This window comes from Natator depressus, chromosome 26 (genome assembly GCF_965152275.1).
Source record: "Natator depressus isolate rNatDep1 chromosome 26, rNatDep2.hap1, whole genome shotgun sequence".
NCBI classification, from domain to species: domain Eukaryota; kingdom Metazoa; phylum Chordata; order Testudines; family Cheloniidae; genus Natator; species Natator depressus.
The window spans coordinates 13,848,934-13,869,883 of record NC_134259.1 but is presented as its reverse complement, the minus strand read 5'-3'; the positions used below and the strand labels follow the sequence as shown (position 1 = coordinate 13,869,883).

The 20,950-nt window shown below is 58.4% G+C and overlaps 1 protein-coding gene across 2 annotated transcripts in view; it reads left to right on the top strand.

Moving 5' to 3' along the window:
* NUDCD3 (NudC domain containing 3) overlaps positions 1–5,002 on the top strand; it is a 58,527-nt gene extending 53,525 nt beyond the window's left edge. The window contains exons 5-6 of one of the 2 annotated variants that reach the window (XM_074940104.1): positions 3,066–3,254; positions 4,695–5,002. In XM_074940104.1, coding sequence (XP_074796205.1) covers positions 3,066–3,254; positions 4,695–4,805 — 300 coding nt within the window. In that variant the 3' untranslated portion in view covers positions 4,806–5,002. The other variant, XM_074940105.1, reaches the window with a different exon arrangement.
* Positions 5,003–20,950: the final 15,948 nt, after the last annotated feature.

Below are 20,950 nucleotides of genomic sequence, written 5' to 3'. Positions count from 1 at the left end.
GTTGAGAGCGTTGACTAAATTGTATTGTCTGACTTTATTGATGATCTTGCAGAGGTGCCAATGCACACCATGTATCTTCTTTACCGCTGAGATTATTGTTAAAATAAAAAACACACTGGGAAAAAAACATCTTGGCTGGCCCAGCACAGTGAGCGAGAGAAATACTGATTACTAGGAGCTCCTGTCTGCATCGGATTCCCCACTCCTGCTTCCATGTTCGTCTAAATGTGATGTTTACACACGTACATTTCTCCCTCACCTGGCTCTGCTGTGTCGTCCCCCCCGGCCATGACTACAGCCCAGGCCATAGCACGCCCTCACCCCTGTTCTGCTGGCTGTCGGCAGAGCTGCTGGGGCTGTGTCTGAAGTTGGTGACTGTCTTCACATGGCGCTGTTTTCCCCGCCTGCTTGCCGTTCCTTCAGACGCACGCCTGGCCCCGTCTCCTGTCACAGAGCAGATTCTGCATCGCACACGCAGGGGCAGGCACTCCCACCGAGCAGGGGCGGCAGCTAAAAGCATGTGACATTTCAGCCTCCTCCCCGCCCCCGCTCGTGCATGGGAGGGAGTTGAGGCAGGACTCTCTTTTCTGGGTTAGTGAAATGTGAAATCTCCACGCTGAGGGCTCCTCTCTGGGCTGCACATGAGCAGAGTCGTCAGCTGGCTCGGAGAGGGTCTGAATTTCTTAATCAAGGGGGGCGTCTGACAGGTCCCGCCGCTCTGAGCCTGTGGGCGGCTAGAGGCGATTCCTCCTCGCTCAGCCCTGTCAACACACGGTTGTCTTTTATCAGCGCTCCAGCCTTTGCCTGACATAACCCCATTGCCGGGTGGTTCTGGCCCACCTCAGGTGGGGCTGCACCACGACGGCAGGCATTGAAGCCGTTCCCAGTTCAGCGGTGGCTGTGAAATGCACGGCCTCGCGTCACGGCGGTTATGAAATGGAATCTATCCATTCAAATAAACGTCAGGGCCTGAGAATTATTGGCCTCACAGACCTGGGGATGACATCACTGCCAGCCAATCAGGAAGCTCCAGTTATGCCCCCGAGTTCTCGAGCCATTTCTTAATTCAAGTTTTGATGCGTCTGCTGGACTGGACGGGGGGCATGTGAGCTGGCTCTCCAGAGAGACACCTGCCGTGCTCAGAGTGTGGTTAGGGGGGAGACTGCTAGCCCCAAGCCTCTTTGAAGGAGATCCTATGAACGAGAATCCTGGATCCTGCACTGCTTGGCTGCAAAACCAGCTGGCCCTGTGGTGGGGAGGGTTGGTCGTTAAGAATTGCTATGGAAGGACAGGTTAAAAAACTCACCATGTGGAGTCAAGCAACCCACCAACTTGTCATTAGAACAGACTGGCATTGTGTGTGAAGGGAGACACCACTCCCCGTTAAAGGGCATGTGCAAGCCAGCCCCTCCGTTCGCTTTCCTACATGTGGGCTGGGATGCAGAGAGAATCTGGAATGGTTAGAGCGAACCGCCCCCCCCCTTACAGATCTACACTGCCAGAGGCCCACATGGGTGGGGGAGCGTTACCTAATGGCTAGAACCAGGACTCTAGGGTTCCACTCCCACCGCGGTCACTAACTCAGCGTGATGTTGGGTAAATCTGGTCCCCACTCTGTGCCTTAGTTCTCTTCATAAAACGGAAATGCTAGTATTAAGGGTGTAGAAGGAAAGAGAGAGGAACTCCGAGTAGATCCAGTGCAGAGAACCAGAATCCTGGATTAGGTAGCGTCTGAAGGAAGAGTGAATGAGGCAGAGGTCTCCCCCGACCCAGCTCTCCTGGGATACATGGTAGTGCGTAGCATGGTAAATCCCTTTCCCTCTGTGGCAGTACATAGTGGGGGGCACACCCTGGCAGCCGTGCATGTCTAGGCGAGGCATGAGCAAACTAGGCAAGAAATGAGGTCTCCCCACGGAGCGTCAGTGCCTGTAGGAGCAGGGGCAGCCCAGCTTGCCCAGAAGCAGCCCTATAAAAGCTCCTCAATGGCTTTTCACTGGCCATGCTGGATGGCAGTCTTTGCTGGCATGGTAAAATGTCCGCCAGGGCACTGCTTCTTGCTAGCAGGGGGAATATCCCCTTCAGTGGGCAGGGCTCCAGCTGGTGCAGCGATGGTTGAGCAGAAGCCGCACAGTGAATAGTTGTTGATGTGGGAGGGTGTAAAGACTTGGGATGGGCACATAACTCATAACAACAGTCATCCGCCCACCCCAAGTGAGTGCCCATGAAGCCTTCATCTTCCCCACATGGTGCTGAGAGTTCCCACAAGGCAACTCGACAGCAAAGAAAACGTGCACCATCTCAAAATGATGTAAGCAGCTTTTCAGTACATAAATGTGGTGTTAATGGCCGGGGCGCGACTCCGTTGTCCTGTGACCCCCACTGGAAAGCTAGAGTCTCTCCTTTCTAGCTGTATATAGTACCCATTTTGAACCCTCGGGGACCATTGTAAAATGCCAAGTATTCCCCCTCCTGAGCCTTGGGCCAGTCTATCTTTGGGAGCTAAATTCAGTGTTTGGGAGGGAAAGAAGGAAATCAGGTACATGGAGTGGGCTGGGTTTGGTCTGCAGCCACTGAGCCCTTTGGGATGCCAGCAGTAGCCCCACGGTAGCGGGTTAGTGGGCAGAGTGCAGGTGAAGGGGTCAGAGGTGGGTGATAAATGTAGTTTAGCCCGAAGATTTCCGGGGGCCGGGGCGGTTCAGAACAATCATTTAATTTTATTTCCTTGTGCATATCTGGTTGCAGCAGAACATCTGTTGCTCTATATTTATTCCGCCCCCTTGACTGGGAGCTGCCAGCCTGTTGATTCACTGGGGTGAAAGCCTGGCCAGTGAAAAGCCGTTGAGGAGCTTTTATAGGGCTGCTTCTGGGCAAGCTGGGCTGCCCCTGCTCCTACAGGCACTGACGCTCCGTGGGGAGACCTCATTTCTTGCCTAGCTTGCTCATGCCTCGCCTAGAGCAGTGACTCCTGGACTGGGCTCCACTCCGGGCCCAGGCCTGGCTGGCTGGCTGCACCTTGTCTCTTGCTTGCTGGGCTGACAGTGCTTTTGGCCTGTCTTTGTCCCCAGATCAACCTGAACAAGGTGGGGGAGTACTGGTGGAGTGCCATCCTGGAGGGAGAGGAGCCGATCGACATCGATAAGATCAACAAGGAGCGTTCAATGGCCACGGTGGACGAAGAGGAGCATGCCGTGCTGGACAGACTGACCTTCGACTACCACCAGAAACTGCAGGGCAAGCCCCAGAGCCATGAGCTGGTAGGTCCTTTGCAGCTTGCGGGGAAGCAGGATGTCAGCTGGCCGGGCAGATCCTTGCTGATGGCTTTATTCTGACACTGCGCCCAGGCACTAGGGGATGGCTGTGGCTGGCTGGACTGAGTAGGGACTTAGCAGCAAACGCTATCCCTCCTCTTGCCCAGCGTGACTGCTGGAGCTGTAGACCTACCCTGGCTTCCTGAAGGGCCCCGACTGCTCTGCCCCTAATGGATCCCACTCCATGAGCCATCTCCGGGGAACTGAGCACCACCCTCTTGCCATTTGCTGCCTGGACATTGTGTCCTGTGTGACAATGCTCACTCCTCCATCACACACACACACATGCACCCGTTGGACCTCAGCAAGCATCGTTTTCCCCACACGCCTCTCCCACGCTCTCCTGTGTAGGCGAGCCTCACTCTGTACCCTGCAAGTCACCAACTCCCAGTCCTCGCAGCCCACCCGGCATGCGTTCCATAGCCCGTGGTCCTCTGAGAGCCCTGCCGGCCATTCTGGAGAGGGCTGGTCAAGGACCGACAGGAAGAGGGGGTCTCGTCCCTCACGGCCAGGAGTGGGGGAGAGGCAGTCGCCCAGTATGCAGGTCCGAGATCATTCATTCTTAACCAGCTGAGCTGCACCCAGAAGCAAGCGGGTAATGGTCAGCCTGGCCTCTGCTGTCTGTGAGCCGCAGCCCTGCGTAGAGCACGGAACGGTCCGTGTCCTGCCATCTGGAGGTGAAAAGGGACATGTCACTTCTGCTGCCTTCCCCCAATACCCCGGGAGCCTTGACTCCATCGGCTGGCCTGTGGCTTTGCATCACCAGAAAGCGAAGCTGGCTTCTCCCAGTGGCCTGGACCCTGCTGCTAGCAAGCAGCCACCAGGGCAGAGTAGGCTCCCGCTCACTCTCCCATAGCAACATTGGCCCAGCAGGGTGGCTTTTAGCGGGAGCGGTGGGGGAGCGGCTCGGGGAGCTGTTTGAGCGCCATCTCGCTGCCCCAGGGCAGGGCTTGGGTGCAGGTCTGTCATGCGACTCCCTCGTTGCTCGGGAGCCCAGCCCGGTGGCTCTGTGAGGCGGAGAGACCAAAGCAGGAGGCACCTTTCGGCTTGGTGTTGACGTGCAAAGCTCTCTGGGAAATGAGCGGGGACCTCGTGGTTCTCTGTTCTTTGGCGCAGCCCCTGAGCTGAGCCGCTCCCTGAGTCTGCAGGCTGCTGGGAAGGCTGGGCGCGGAGCTGACTTGGGGGGTTCCTTAAACTCATTCCTTGGAGACAGCTGAACAAGCCTGAGGGTCGTGAGGCACTTGATTGAGGCGAAGGGGTGGTGGCCCCCGGCTGGGGAATGGCAGAGACCGGTGGGGCATTGAGACCAGCCTGGGTGGTGGGACCGTGTCTCCGTCAGCTGTGTATTTCCTCCGTAGACTTGACTCAAGTGCGTTGCGTTTTCAGAAGGTGCACGAGATGCTGAAGAAGGGCTGGGACGTAGAAGGCTCCCCGTTCCGGGGCCAGAAGTTCGACCCTGCCATGTTCAACATCTCCCCGGGGGCCGTGCAGTTTTGACGACGCCCGGCGTGGAAGGGAAAATCACATCCATGCTTGGGATCGTGAGGCCAAGGCCAGCGCCACTGTGTGTAGCCAGCTAGCGCGGGGGCCAAGCCTGGGCTTCCCCCTCTGCCTGTTCCCACAAGTGACGTCCGGCCGCCCCTTTATCCTCGCGCTGCCCCCGGGGGCTGTTTGCAAACAGCCAGCCGCCAACCGGCTGGGGTGGGGGTGTGGTTGGGGGGGGCGGGGGGAGCGTGAGTGCTTCCTTCCCCCATGCCAGCGTGGTGTGTTTGAGATGCATGTGGGGCAAGCCGAGCAAACGCAGAACGACGTCCTCTGTCACCACGGCAACCAGCGGCTGCTGGTAGCGTTTCCCTTTCTCTCTCGCTGGCGCTGGCCCCGGTTGCTGCTGGGGGGGGGCGGGGGGGAACCTAGGCAGCTGTTGTTTTTCAGGAATAGATGATGCTTGTTGAGGTGACTTTGAAGTTTGTCTTTCTTGCTTTTGGGGAGCCCGTCCCAGCCCCCTGTGCCTGACACACACCCCCCCCGAGATGGCAGCGCTGCCCCATGGCTCTGCGGCCCCGTTTAAAAGTGGCTGATCTGTCCTTGCTGGTGGTGGGCGTCTCTAAGGGGGACCCCAGGGCGCTGGCAGCGGGAGGGAAGAGCTGCAGCCTCAGACACCTGGTAGCAGAGATGGCGCAGACCATGCCATGCCCCAAGCGCTATACACCTGCAAAGCCTGGGCCTGGGACCAAGTGTGGCACTCTGCGCCCACGCATCTATCCACACGTGTCCAGTTCTCCACTGGCCTCGGCAGCTGGGGTTCTGTGAGTTGCTGGTTCTAGTAACAAGGTTTTCAGCTATGGCAGAGATCAAGGGGCCAGGCCTGCCCTGTGCCAGCCTTTGCAAATATAAGCTTATATACACAACCCCCTAGGGCTCACATTGTGAAGTCAGCCCAGCTTTGGGTACCTAAAGCACCTGGGGGCTGATTTCCAGAGGCAGCAAGCGCCTGCAGCTCCCGCTGTCTTTGCGTGGCTTGGGAGTCTGAAAACCGAGCCCTAGGGGCGCTGCATTGGGCACCCAAAACTAGCGGCCGCTTTATTGAGAATCGTGTCCCCAGCTACTGGCGGGGTGTCTACGCCACAGCTCGGAGTGAACTTCCCAGCCTGGCAGCCACATCCTAGCTCTGCTCAAGGTCTGGTGCTAAAAGGGGCAGGGTGGTCATGGCGGCTGGGGTGGCAGCATGGGTACAGCACGAGCGGGTGGGCAGAGCTAGCGGGTGTCTGTCTAGCCAGCGTAGTGGTCAGCAATGTAGCTGCTCAAGCAAGATACGGTGGGGCTGGTCTGCCACTGCTCCCCTGACCTCGGAGGGCGTTAAAGCCAAGGGCTCAGACCGCTGCATCCTGTGTCCTCTCCATCGCCAAGAAAACACACGGATTCCCCGCTTCTCCAAGGAGGGTCAGAGCCTGGAAAACCGGCCACCTGCAGGCTACCGGTACCTGCTGTAGCAGCAAGCCCCACGGGACTCAGCGGAAATAATCGATGTGACCGTGTCCTTAAAGACCGAATCCTAATGCACACACACCGGGGGCTGAATTAAGGTTGTTTAGGCAACCTTCATTTGGGCATTTCCTAGCTTTTGATTTGCGACCGTAATCATGTTCCTTGCACCTAGTTGTGTGTGTGTGTGTGTGTGTGTGTGTGTGTGTAACTTCCTAGGGTCTTATAAGAACAAGCTGGAAACAAACCCAACAGGAATTCCAGCATGTGGAATCATATTGGCTCCCCATCAGCAGGGTTGAAACCTGTAAATCCTGCCCCAGACCTCTGCTGCTTGAGCTAACGGACCGACTGATAGCAGTAGTAGGTTGTCATCCTCGCTGTGGACCAGTATGAGAGGGGGATGGGGTGCTCTGCCAGTGGGTTTTACAGCTATTTGCGGACAGCAGAGGAACGGTGAGACTCGGGACTCCTGGATTCCAGGTGCGGGAGAGGAATATTATGGGCACAACTTACTTTGCCCCCAAGCCTGACTCCTCCTGCTCTGTCCCTTCCAAACTGGCCTTGTTCCAGTCTGGATCTTCCCTGCCCCTGGTCCCACTCTCCTCCCCTAGCCTAGCCAATCTTCACTCCTCAGACTTCTTATGACAGTCCCAGGCTCTGTGCCCAGCCCATTCTAATCTGCCTCCAACTCCCAGGCTCTTCGCCCCTCAGCTCCTTGCCCAGCCAGTCCCAGTTGCCCTTCCTCCTGGCTCCTTATCTGTTCTCTCTTCCCCCTCCATCTGTTCTCCCCCCCCTCTGCCCCCTCCCCACTGGCGCCCAGTCCCAAGCTGTGCCCCCCACCCCCCTTGCAGGCTTCTTGTCCCAGTCTCTGCCCCGCTGATACCAGTTCTCCCTCTGCATCCTGTCAGATGTCTCCTTTCCCTGTCCCACTGACTCAGCACCGGTTTTCTTGACCAGCCAGTCCCCCGCACCCCCAGCTCCATATCCATCTTCCCCTGCTCACCCTACTGACTTCCCGTCCCCCCCTGGCCCCCAGTCTACTCAAACCCCCAGTCCCACTTGCCCTTCACTCCCCATCGGCACCCACCTTTGGCTCCTTATGCCAGTCCGTTCCCCCCTGCTGGTCTGGCACTTGTCCCCTCTCCATATCCATTGGGCAGCCTCCTCCATGCTGCGGGGGCCCAGCCGCCGGGGGTCATTAAGGGTGTGTCTACACTGCAGCCGGGAGCAAGCTTCCCAACTCCGGCAGACGCGTCGAGCGGCTCAAGCAGGAGTCTGTTGCCCTAGACCCAGCGGGGCGGGCGCTGCAGCTCCTGCAGCGGTGGGCTGAGTTGGGCTTGAGAGCCCCAGCCTCCGTGGTCACACTGGTTTGCTAGCTCAAGTCCCGCTCTGGCGGCGTGTGCCCAGCTGCAGCGTAGACGTACCCTGAGAGCGCAGGCGAGAGGCTCTCTGCCCTCCGCTCAGGTGCGCGGACCTGACACAGCTCCGAGGTGCCCTTGCAGTGCTGCTCAGCTTGGGGGGAATTTAGCTGCTAAGAAGTCTACCGGGCACGTGCGAGCTGTGATTTGTTTGTTTGTCCAAATTAGTGTGGATTTTAAGGGGGACGTCAAAAGGCCCCTCCCTGACTCCAGAGCCGCCCCCCTGCCGAATTTCAAGTCCCTGCTCCAAACTGCGCGAGCTTTAGAGTGTCTTAAAGACAAGGGTGCCGAATTCTGGAATGTGGCCACGGTATTTTCCCCTAGCCTCAGGCTCTGGGGCCGCCTGCGGCTGAAACTTTCCAGCCACATTCAGCCTGGGGCCGCCTGCTGCTGCTGTGGACGATTTCAGCCTGAAAGGCTGCAGTTTGGCAAGTTGGAAGCAGCTCCAAAGGGACGTGGCAGGCTCCTAAACACAGATGCTGTGGTCTACACAGAGCCCCACTGGACCCCCCTGCAGGGCCCGATTGCGGAAGGGGGCGGGGGCTTGCAGCTATCCCCATAGCCATGTATTTGGATAGCGCTGGTCACTCGCCATGGGCAACTGCCGCTCTGCTACCGGTCTTGCTGGGCGAGCCCCACTTAGCCTGCTCTGCCCCCCAGCCTGTTCCCCATGTCCTGCTGGTTTAGCCCTGCCCCGGCCCCAGTGTGAGTGGAGCAGCCCAGCCAGCCTGGGTGTGTGTGCCCCACAGGACTTCAGGCTGGGATTGACACCCCCTTCCCGTCTGTGCCTGGGGGCCACCCCCTAGAATAGCCCCTTGGCCCCCTCGCCATCACAGCGGGGTCTCCTACTCCTGGGTTAACTCAGTTCCTCTGCCTCTTTAAAGGAGCCCAGCCTGTGTGTTCTGCTGGCCGGCTCCCCTCTCCTTTAGGCCCGGTTGGGTCAGTACCTGTAGCTCCTCTCCCTCAGCCTGGAGGCTACCTAGCGGTTAGTCTCGCTTCGTTCTTCCTTGTCTCCTCTTCTGCGGGTCTCTTCCCAGGCCGGGGCGGCCCACGGGCCAAGCAGCTCCAGCTGCCCGGGCTGCGGTGGGCGCAGCCTGCTTCATTCTCTCCGTGAGCCCCCCGGAGGCTGGCAGCGTGCTCCAAGCCGCACCCGGGAGCCAGCGACCGGCACCCCGTTGCCGCCACATGCGACTGCACTGGGATTTGTCCGCCTCCCTCTTGCTTTACAATAAACATGTTTATCTGAGCAACTGTGTGCCCATGTATGTGACTCTGTGAGGAGCCCCTCCTTCCCCTGCTGGGGGACATGGGTTGGGCTGGATCCAGCCTGCTGCCTTTTTGGGACAGTCAAGTCTCCAGCTGGGACCTGCCTTAGAGCCGAGCGACAAAGCAGAGCAGTGCCCAGCAGCCGGAGCTAAACCTCCCCCGGGGCTGGGGCTCCCACCACCCCTGCAGGAAAGAACTGGAGTTGGATAGATCGCCCTGGGGGCGAGGAAACGCTCTGCCATTCAGCAAGGAGCTAGGGCTCAGGTGTGTGATATTTTCTACTGGCCGCTGGATTCACCCTTTATCCCTGACCACATCTTCCCACCAGCTGCTTCCTTTTCGCAGCCACTGTCCCGCTTGCCTGCTGTTCCCTGGGCATGGGGATGGGAGAGTTGGATGGCATGGCAGTGTGGGGTGGAGAAGCCCTCCCCGGGGGTAGGTTGTTGAGGAATACAGGGGGCATTTCAGGCCGTGGGGAGTGGCCGTCACTGGCTGAGTCATGGCGGGGGGAGTGAACGGGAGTTGGCTACAGAGGTGGCTCTTCCTCACCAGTCGCTCGTTCCCTCATGCGCCCGTTGGCCTCGTCCGAGGGGAACATCCCTGGGCCCACGCGGAGCCAGGGCGGTGGGTGCCAGCACCGTGCACAGAGCATGGAGTGTGCCAGGAGCCAGGGTGACTTGTGCTCTGTCTGTTCCCTTTGCTTCCCACCTCTCCCAGGGGTTCATCGATTCGGAGTTTAAGGTCGGGAGGGACCATTGTGCTCATCGAACACAGTCACCCTGTTACTCCTGGAGTGAGCCCAACAGCCTGGCTTGACGGGCACTTCTTGCAGAAAGAGAGACTCCCCCATGTCCTGTGGGAGATCGTTCCAGGGGTTAGTCGCCCCCGCTGCTAAGATTTCTGATTGGAACTGGTCTGGTTTCAGCTCCAGCCGGCGGGTTTGGGTCTGCCTTTCTCCCCGAGCCTGAAGAGCCCTTTAGCGCCAGGACTTTCTCCCCATGAAGGTACTTAGACATTGTGCTCAAGTCACCTCTTGATCTTCCTTTCAGTAAGCCGAAGCCAGCCTCCTAGTACCCCCCGCCCCTCCCCAGGGGCCATGGCTGCTCTCAGCTGGGAGCCACAGACCAGCCCTTGGCCTCCCCCGAAGCCTGACTCACGCTGACGTGACCCATGAGCAGCAGGCGAGATCCTGTTTTCACACTAATGTTCCTGTGCTAATGAAGAGCGGGGGGGGAAGAGACGTTCCAACTCACCCGAGCCACATCAGGCGAACGTCTTCGGCCAGCTGAAGGCATGGAGGAGACGGGGGCGGGGAAGCCGGGCTCTTTGGGAGTGGAAGAGAGCTGGTCTCACCCCCGCCTCAGAGCTCTTCCTCCCTGGCACTTTCCAGCTGGCAGCCGCGGCGCAGGCAAGCGGCTGGCGAATCCCCAGAACTCGCACTCGTAACTAGGAAGCAAAACTTAAGCCCACCCGCTTGGCATTTGGGGCTACGGAGAAGAGTGTGGTGAAGCCCAAAGGGTGGGGACACCAGGCCAGCGGGCACCATGGTACAGGGCAGAAAGAGGACACAGGGTACAGAAGAGAGCACCATGGTCTCTCTCCCTTTCTGTCCCAGGGGATAGCAGGAGCGGGCCCGGGTGGGGGCAGTAGTGAGGTATCGGCCCCAGGGGGCTGAGATGGGTCCTTGGCTGAAGGCTCTCAGAACTTCCCAGGGGGCTAGGGGAGAAACGTGCATGAAACGCAGCAAGACTCACCGTGGGAGGAACTCCTGGGCCTGAGCCACTGGCCAACGCTACCCCAGCATCTCGGCTTCTGCTTAAAGCCAGATTGTGTGTCATAGAATCACAGAAGATCAGGGTTGGAAGGGACCTCAGGAGGTCACCTAGTCCAAGCCCCTGCTCAGAGCTTCTACAAAGCCACCGTCAAACAGCTGGCTTGGCCTGGAACCTGGGGGGCGAGGCCAGGGCCTGGGGCGGTGGATGTGGACCGAAGGGGGGTTCCCAACCTGGAGCTCCCCAAACAGGGAGTGGTACAAAGGGATTCATTCCTGCCAGGGCACCCAGGAGGCACCAAGTCTCCAGCACTGGCCTCCCCTGGTACCAGCCCCAAGGCCCAGCCCTGGAAATACGACCCCCTAAGACATCGCCAGGGACACTGCAGGGGAAGGGGGCTTTGGGTAATGGGGATGACTGGAGCTGGGGGCCTGTAGATCTCTGCTGTGCAGGGGAGGGGGGCAGGGAGACGAGGGGCCCTGGGGGATGTGGGGCTGGGGATTCAGGGCAGAAGAGACCTGGGCAGCGATTGCTGCAGGTTCACTGAGCTGCCACCACCTTGTTTCCAGCTGCCCCGTCGCAATTAACGAGGTCAATGTGGCAGCTCCCTACCGGGAGTTTTCCTGCCATGCTGGGGAAGCGGCCCCTGGCCTGGATTTTTCTATGGGGGCGTCAGGGTGTGGGGGGCTTTTCCAGGTCACCCGGATGGCATGGGGAGGCCAGAACTGACTGAGCATTTCCCTGGTGGCTGGGTGGGGGGCGGGGGGGGGGCAGGAGGTTTGTGTGCTGCAGCCCTACATCCCCATGGCATGTGGGGAGCAGGGGTTCAGCAGAGGTCTTAATGCAACCCCAGTGGGGTGGTGGGGGCAGCTGGAGCTGACCGGGTGGCTGAGGCAGGCTCTGGGGGCAGGTGCGCCGGGAGGAGAGAAGGACACAGGCTGCAGAGGGAAGATGACAGGGCGACAGGAGGAAACCGGAGTCAAGGGGAGGCCAGGTCAAGCTGGGCGGTGCCTGGGGAGGGACTGAAGGCTCCAGCACCGAGCAGGGAAAGGCCCCCCCCAGCACCAGTATTTCACACTGACTTGGTTTCTTGCCCCCGGGTGACTCCTCTGAGCCCTACCCAGGCCGGGTCCGTGGTGCCCGCACCTGGGGTGTCCTTCTCACCCCTGACTGAGCTCGGGCTGCAGCTGCCTCTGTCTCCCAGGAGCCGAGGGACAATTTCGCGCTGGCAAACGGAAGCACAAATATAACGGGGCTCTGTGCAGCCCCCCACAGCCGCCCCCGGTGCCCATGGCAACAGCAGTGCCAGCTGCCTGCCCTCCTGGCAGGGCTCCCTGTGCACTCTGGCTGCAGGGGGTCAGCCCCAGCCTGGGAACATGCCTCCCAGCCCCTCTGACCCAGCCCGTGAGCAAACCCTGCCCTGCCCCTCCTCGCGCTGGGCTCATTAATGCGGCCCGGGTTTAAATGCCCTGAGCTGCCCTGACACCGCCCCTTCCTCTGGCACCGAACAAGGAGTTCTGCCGGAATGAGGGAGCCGCTGTCACCCCGAGGCTGCTCTACCTGGGACTCTCCCACCTGGCTTCCAGATGCAAGTTAAGAGACAAGACACAGCCTCACGCAGGCTGCCCAAGTGAGCCCCCACCCAGCAGAATAATCTCTCTCTCTCAGTCCTGCAGCCCCCCAGATCCCTCAGCCTGCCCCCTACCCCCCAGCGCTCCAGAAAAGATCGGCTCTGGTGCATGGGGCTGGGCCAGAGCAGACCCTCCACTGATCGCACTGACATGGGGACCAGACCGCGAAGGGCTCTGTGGGCTACACCCAGCACCTCCCGCTGCCCAGTGCAGGCCCATGGGGAGCCCACCTCTGGGGAGGGCAGTAGTGGGTTTGCTCCCTGCTGGCCAGCTGCAGTGGGGGAAGGTGCCTGGTCAAGGTGTCTGCCCCCAGCAACCAGGGCCTGGTATCCTCTCTGCCAGCCCCTTCCCCTGCCCTGCTCAGGGAATCTCAGCCGGCCCGGCTCGTTTAGGGGCTGGCTTGTGCTGCGTTGGCCGGGCGGGTGGAGATGGACACGCGGGTGGACACTGTAGCTCCCGTTGGTCTCGGCCCCCCGGGGCAGAGGTCTTGTCTGCCTCTGCCCTCCCTACATCGCCGACAGGCAGGCAATGCAGCGCTGTGCCCAGGCAGGGCCCTGGCAGCAGGAGGCGCTGCCCAGCTGGGACGGGGGGATTCGGTGCCGGAAGCCACCCTGCACATGGGCTGCACCTGTTCCTCTGGGAGTGCGTCACCAGGAAGAGCGGCTGGGATGGGGGATCCTGCTGCCCTCTCCAGAGATGCCACCTTTTGTGCAGCTCCGTGGGTCACACTTCATGCAAACGATGCAATGAGCTAATTAGCATAGTTGCCAGTGATTTGCATGCGACCACAAACTTCAGCTCTGCCCGCGTTGAGTCCAGGGGAAAGGCCCTTGTGGGCAGCGACGCCCACAGCCCAGCCCCCTGGCACTGCCCAGCTAGCGGCCCCCTTCAAACCCTGGGTTCAGTTGCACCACGGCTGGCAGGGCGCCCTGGTTTTAACCGATAGCAGCAGTGGGAAGGGAGTCATGTCTCCGGGTGGGACTTAAATCAACCCGGTTTTTAAACAGGGAAAACCAAATGATAACACATGCAGCCCTGGCCTCCCCGCCCCCCTGCCCTGGGTTATCAGTAGGGTTTGAATCCCAGCACAGACTGGTCCCGCTTGAGAACAAATCACCCGCTTTTGTTCTGCAGCCCGACCCCCAGGAGCGGACTTGACCCCCGTGGTGACAGTGGGTGGGAACAAAGCCGGAGCCCTGGCTCTGAGCGGGAGTCTTATTGGGATCCAAAAAGTGGGTGGGCAAAGTGGATCCCCCCCCCAGCCTAAGAGGGGGGTCCACAGGACCTGGAAAACCAAATAATTGCGGGGGACAACTAATGAACAACAGGGACAGGAGTGCGGTCAAAGGGTCGAACGAAGGGAACGGGACGGGGACACCGAGCAGAGGACCCCGGACAGCGCCCACTGCTCCTCAAAGGGACTCAGTGGACGCCGCCCAGAGGAACTCTGCCCGGAGGCGTGAACGGACGGAGGATCGGAAATAGGCCCCAGTCACAGGAGACTCCATCAGCCAACCTCCTCACCCCGGTTTTATAGATGGCCACTTTAGCCAGGGCCAGAAGGAGGTTGACCAGGAGGTCCCGTGACTTAGCGGGGCCACGGAGAGGGATAGATAAGGAGGTGAGGGGAAAAGTGCAACCAAAATCTTAACAAAATATTCATGAGGAGCTGGAATAGGGGCTGCAGCCTGGCGCACTCCAGGTAGACGTGCGCCAGGGTTTCCCTCACACTGCAAAAGGGGCAGGTGTCCGGGATTGGGGTGAACCGCGCCAAGTACACGCCGGTGCTCACGGCCCCGTGAAGGAGCGGCCAACTGATATCCTCGGCGGGCCTCGGGACCAGGATGGAATATAGGCCGGCCCACCGGAGCTCCTCACCCTCTAGAGGTGGCAGGAGGTCCCGCCACTTTGTGTCAGGGCAGGACCCGAGGGTGAGGACGTGAAGGGTGTGGAGCACGAGATGGTTCCTTGGCGCGGTCTGGAAAGGGACCGGCTGCAGCTCGTGTAGCCGGCTCACGGTGAAGGGGCAGGGGGGTCGGTCGGGTCCACGGGGCAGGGGCCCGATGAAAAGGTCCGGAGGGCCTGGGGTGGAGGGTGGGCGGGGCAGCAGTTCGAGACAGACTCACCAAAGCCCACAGAGCTGGCACAGTTCATACAAAAGGCAGCATCACGGGGTGCCTGGCCCTTTAACGGGCCCCGGAGCGCAGCCTCACCTGGGACACTGTTTACTCCCTTCCCCAGGTGGGGAAAATGAGGTAGGGCCCCATGAGGCAATCAGGCCTGGGATAAATGAGGGAGAGAAAAGTCAGCCCAAGCCTGGAGCAGGCTGTGTGGGGATCCTGAGATGTAAGGCAAGTAGCCAGGGCATTTGCCCACTGGTCAGTCTGAGCTTGAGGGACAATAACTCAGGGGGAGTTTTGGATCCTGGCCTTTGGGGGAATGAGGATTCCAGCTAGACTGGGCTGGGCATGGCCATTGGGGAAGAGCCCCAGGACTGGCAGAAATGTGGGAACAGAGTATGAATGTTTGGGATGGGGATGGATTTTAGTTTGGGACTCTGAGCAATGTTCTGAGCTGTTCATGTCGTTAACCCTGCCCCAGGCAGGGGGCGAGGAGTAGCTGTGAGAAAGCCTCGGGAGATGATTTCTGGGAGCCTTGGAGGGAAACTGAGGCAGGGCTGCTGCAAAGCCACCCCTGGCCATGAAGGGGTACTCAGGAGGCAGCAGCCCTGGTACAGGTGGCATGGCGTGTGCAGGGTGAGCTAGGGGGCAGTGATACGTGCTGGGCATGTGTCCAGGGGCACAGTGCTGGGGTGCAGGGCCAGTGATATGTGGCCGTTGGCCGGCCTGGCCGGGGGGGTGCCAGGCAGTGGGTACAGGCACTAGGGGACCTAGAATCCAGTTGTGATTTTCCACCTCTTGATCACTCTCATGTTGCTTCTCAGTCCCTTTCAAGGGAGGGGAGGGGAGTTTGCCCAGCTGTTTGTGCCCCAGTTACTGGGGGTCCCTGCATGACTGCCCTTGGAGCAAAATTATCTTGTTGGGATGGAGGCAGAAGCAGCAAATGGGCTGAGTGAACCTGGGGCACAAGGGAAATCAGGGGACTCTGCAATGTCCTCCTTGGGGCATGGACAGCATGCGGTTTTCCTTATCCCCCCCCGGGGAGGCCCTGGCACATTGGGCTTGGTACCCCTTGTCAAGCTCTCCTACAGCAGCTCAAGAGCGTGAGTGCCAGCCCCAGGGCAGACAGTCAGGAATGGGGGCACAAAAATCCCAAATTGGCTGGGAGTTTTAGACTAAAATTTCACTTATCAAGTGTCAACTCCTCAGCCCCTATAACATCTTTCCCATGCAGTCAGGTGGTCCCTGTGGGCACTCTGATCTGTCTTGTCACCCAGGCAAGACTGCCTTTGTGATAGATGGTCCCTTACATCAAAAATCACAGCAATAGTCAGTCCCAACGGAGCAGTCCCTTACCCCTGCTCAATTGCACCTTAGGTCTCCCACCAAAGACAACGCTTCTGGCTGATCTTATAACAAACTATCTCGAAAGATTTATTACCTAGGAAAGAGAAATCCCAGAATTATTTACAAGGTTAAAGCAGGTAAACATACATGCATGCAAATGAGTTAAGTTTCAAAAGTAATAGGAGCTTCTCTAAGAAGCAAGCTCTCTGTGTCCTTTAGTGCTAACCCAGGCCAAGCCCTGGGGATATTTTGCTTATGCCTAGTAATCCTTGCCCCTCAGAGTCCAAGCAGCATTAAAGAGACAGTCCCCCCTTGACGGGGCTTTTTTATTCCTTCTGCTTTTAGTTGCAAATTCAGCTGGTGGGAGGAATTCAGTGGCACATCTCCCCTTCATGCAGGGGGCTAGGGTGGGGGAAGCAATCAACAAAGTCTTTTTGTTCCCTGATGTTCCACAAGGCTTTGTCTGGTGCTGAGAGGCCGCCTTTCTTGGGCAGGAGATAACCCTCCAGTTGGAAAAGAGTATTTCACACTTGTTCATGAGTCTCTCCTCTCTGGTGATTGACAGCTGCTGAACAAACACTTAAAATCCCTATCCTGCCTGAAAAGGTAAGATTCATGAGTGAAATTAACGCATGCAGTAATTTACAGGGATTTCATGAAGTTTTAAGACGTTCTTCTAATTCTAATACCGACTTTAACAGTACCAACACACAGGCGAGCCACTCTGGTGCCAGCTCTCTATTTTTCGGAGTTCAGTGGAGACCTAGGAGCCTTGGCATCAGTTGGCACCTGGTCTGCCACCGTGTCACCCCTTTTTTGACATAAGCAGTTAGCCAAAATATAAGGCCCTGTGAGTTGTTTCCACTAGGAGGAGAAGCTCATGCTGAAGCCAGGTGTCCTTGGCCTTATCGTTTATTTATGAAGTCCTGTTTCCCTGAACAAAGCAACAGCCAAACAGGAGGCAATTTCTTTGCTCCCAGCCCCTTTCTAGCCCACACTCTGCCCAAAAGCGCTCTCTTTCTCAGAGCCACACATCACAGCGGATCTCTTGACACCCCTGTGCTATGGCAGCTCATGCACTCATGGGCAAGAGGGCTACTGCCCGTTACCACGCCGGGGTGATCAGCGCCACTTGGGAGACGACAATTATGTCCTTACAGAGTGGAAGCCTGGGTGAGAAAGCGAGTCCAACACACAAAATAAATCCAGGAGTCCATCCCGCATCGGCCTCCTTGTCCACTTGATTGTAGCTCCTGGAGCAGGCTTCCCAGACTACTCTGGCTTGGCCAGCCTGGCTGCAGCCATCCCCTGACCTGACCTGGCTTCTTCCCCAGGCTGTGACTTGCTCCACAAGTCGGTGGAGCAGTGGCTCCTCTGGTGGAAAAGTGCCCAGCTTGGCACCTGGAGGATGGTCTGCAAGGCCTGGGCTTCCTAGATACGGAGGCCATCCGTCAGCTCCAGGACCTGCCCATGGAGTTTCGACCTCTGCACAGGCCATGCTGGGAGCACTGCTGTGCCTGGTGCTTGCTTGTTGCTTTCTCCCCCCTCCCCTTTCTGGTCTTTTTCTGCCTCTTTCCCAGCCACAGAATCCCTCACAAAGTCAGAGCCAGGGAACCCCCTCATCAGTGCAGAGCCCCCGCATCTCTGGGCCTGGCAGTGCTTCGCCCTGGCACCCCTGCTTGCCGCACCCGTTATGAACATCCAAAAATGGCTCCAGCCCCGACCCCTCTTTCATTCTGTATTAAGCACGGCCCCTCCGCCCACATGTGCCTTTCTTTTGGGCACTGACACATGCCTGGGTTTGCTTGGAGGCCCCCAGAGGCCCCGATCCTCAAAGGTATTTAGGTCCATGAGAAGCCGGGCCCTATTATTTGGGCCACAGGGCTCCATAACGGATCTTAGTGGCAACTTACAACCCTCTTCAATGTAGCACAGCCGTGGGCCAGCCCATAACAGGCTGCCCTTCTGCACAGGTGGTCATGGGGACAGCACAAGCTGCCCCCCCCCCCCCGAATGCATGTGCTGGCAAAGATGGATGCAAACGGAATTAAAGGTTACTAGGTGTGCTATGGTAGGAGTGCCGCACTGCGTCAGGCGCTGTCCCTGCCCCCCGCCGCTGACAGTCTACGTAGGAAGTTGCACTGGGGATTTACAAGGCTGATCGCTACACTGGGGGGACCTAGCTGGGTAATTGCAGCCCAGGCCTGTTTATGAAGATGCAGCCTAGCAGTGGGAGGAGCAGATGCAATGGGCGCGTCCAGGGGAGAGACCAATAGCCGGCGTACTGAAGGGCACAAGCGACTGGGGGAGCCCTGAGCTGAATGTGACTGCCATGCGTTCTGTTCTCCGGGCTTGCCCCGAATAGGGGTCAAGCGACGCGGCAGCCGGCGGAGACGATGAGTTCTAAGCTCCCCTCCACACGCTCCTGTTTGTTTCTGTGCCCGCCGTCGTCCCTGCTCCTGAGCAAGATCTTGCGCTCCAGGAAACCACCCTTTTCCCCCAATAAAGGTGTCGAGAGGATGCACGAGGGCAGACCTGGTAGAACTGGGGTTAGAATCCAGATCTCTCGTACGACATACCTGAGTTTCACATCTCTCGTGCGGCGCTGCTTAGAGTGAATGTGCCAAACCTATGTACTGGTCACTGCTGGTCTAACCACTAGACATCACTCCCCTTCCAGGGCCAGAATAGAACCCAGGAATCCTGCTTCCCACCTTGCTCCTGCTGCCTGGCAAACAGCAGCATCCCGCCCTCTAGTGGCTGGTCCCTACAGAGGACAATTCAGGCCTTTGCCCGAGAGGGTTGCAACGCTTTAACTTGCACCTGTTTCCTGAAGTGACTTGCTTTGAGGTCATTTAAATCAATTCCCAAGTGACTTACGCCGAACTGAAATATGCCTGGAGCCAGCCACATTTAGAGTCCGCACGGCCTTGGGCGCCGGTTTAATGAAATCGAGTTTCAGTCCCGTTTTCAGTGAAACTAGGACAGCGTTTGAATGTACTCGAGGCTTCCTTCAGCTCAGGAGGGAGAAGCTGAGCTAGGGATTAGCCGGCCTCCGGTCGGACCCGCTGCTGATTCCTGGCTGCACAGAATCCTGTTTGTTACTGGAGTGCCCGGGGACCGGCCACGATCAGGGCGCCTTCGCAGAGCAGACAGTCCCTGTCCCCCCCCCCTTCCAAGGAGGAAGAGTGACCCAGTGGTGAGAGCACATAGGAGACCAGCGCTCATGCCCTGCTTCGTCACAGACTTCCTGTGGCCTTGAGCAAGTCATTTAGCCTCCCTGTACTTCAGTTTCCCATTTTACAGATACTAACGCTTCCCTATGTCCCAGGGGCACTGGGAGGAGTAACAGATCTAGTGACAGGAAGGGCTAGAGAAGAAATGGACATTTATTATTAATCTACGAGGCGAGACAAGACAGATGCTGGGTAGAAGAACACACTAATCCAGTGGCTTCTGTCACACAGTGGCCGGCTTGAAGGATGAGATGCACGAGCTGCATCGATGGGAATCGTTTGGCCAAAAAACTCCCGGTGCCAACAGCATGTCCCATGTCTGGCACCCAGCTGAAAGCACACGGGCTCCCGGAAAGAAGGCAGCCCGGCCCCGATCCTCAAAGGTGCTTAGGAGCCTGGCTCCCCTGGAAATACCCCTGAGGACGCAGGCCTCTGTGTGCTGAGTGGCGAAGCTGCTGTGTAGCAAATGACGGGGACACATCCCAGGAGCATTCAGGGCATCCCTCCGCACAGAGCCGGTAAGATTCCCTCGCTTTGGGCTGTGCCTCTCATCTCAGTTCAATTGGGTTCCATTGTGATCACTGCTGTGTTTCTTAAAGCCCCAGCTCCTGGAGTCAGGTGACTGCGTGAGACTCTCCACTTAAATTTTTTAAAAAGGCAAGCATCCCTCTCCTCGTTGTGGAGAAGAGCTTGCAAAGGTGAACCCTCCAGGCTCCGTGCCCAGGAACCCAGTCGAAAGACCCTCTAATGTCGTCATTTAAAATCTTCGGATTTTTAAGCTGATCTCATGGTTCGGGGGGGGGGGGGGGGGGGCTGACTCCTGGGGTTTAAAGCCTGGATCGGCGTGACCATGGACAGGGGTGCCGGAGATGAAAAAGCCTCCTCACCCTGCTCAGCCATGAGGGGGTGCACCAGCTGGTGGGTGACCGTCCTCCCCCCCCCCAAACCGCCCATCTCCAGGGCTACATGGTTCATCAGACATGCAGATTTGTGGCGGTGGGCCTCTGGGCTCCATGTCAACTGGCACGATTTCCCCCAGGAGTTTCCTGCTGGGCTAATTCTGCATCCTTCGTTTTCGGTCCTTTCCCTATGTGGCACGTTCTGCCCTGGCTCCATCTCCTGCTCCAGATGACGCTGGCAGGATGTCCCTAGGCAGCATCACCTGCAAAGGAGGGACCCCTGGGCTGTGGTCTCTGTAGACATCCCCGCTCTCCAGCTATGCCGGCCTGGCCTTGGGAACCAGCTCGCCGCACAAGGGTTCTCCCTGACTGGGGCAGCCAGCTTGGCCGAGTCAGGACGTGCCAGGTCAGGAGAGGCTGCTGTGGTGCTAAGCCATGTTGTGATCAGCCCAGGTGCCCTGATGGAGCCAGAGCTGGGTCTGCGTGGGTCTCGTTACAGAGCTTTTTCTCCTTCCCTTGACTGAGGACGTGGAAATTTTCTAGGTCTAAAGCCAGCAGCGTTCCCTTGAGCTCACAGAAGCTGTAACAGGAATCTGCCTTCACACCCTTTGGAGTGTGAACGCTCCTCCCCACCCCCGCTATTGCCATACAAGTCCCACAGTTACTGATTCACAATGGTGTCCACGCTGAATGGGGCGGGGGGACTGGACAGGGCCCTGGACCGGAACTTAGGAGACCTGGATTCTCCTCCCAGCCCTGCCACTCCCCTGTCGGTGACCTTGGGCAAGTCACTCCCCTCCCCCGCCATCTGTGCCTCAGTTTCCCCCTCTATAAAATGAGAATAAGGATACTGACCTTCTTGTAAAGTGCTTGGAGATCTACCGATAAGAGCGATGTGGGAGTAGTTTGGATTTCTAGCAACCAAAATGATGGTGGTCTATGGGTCAGGGCCCAGCCCAGCAGCTGTG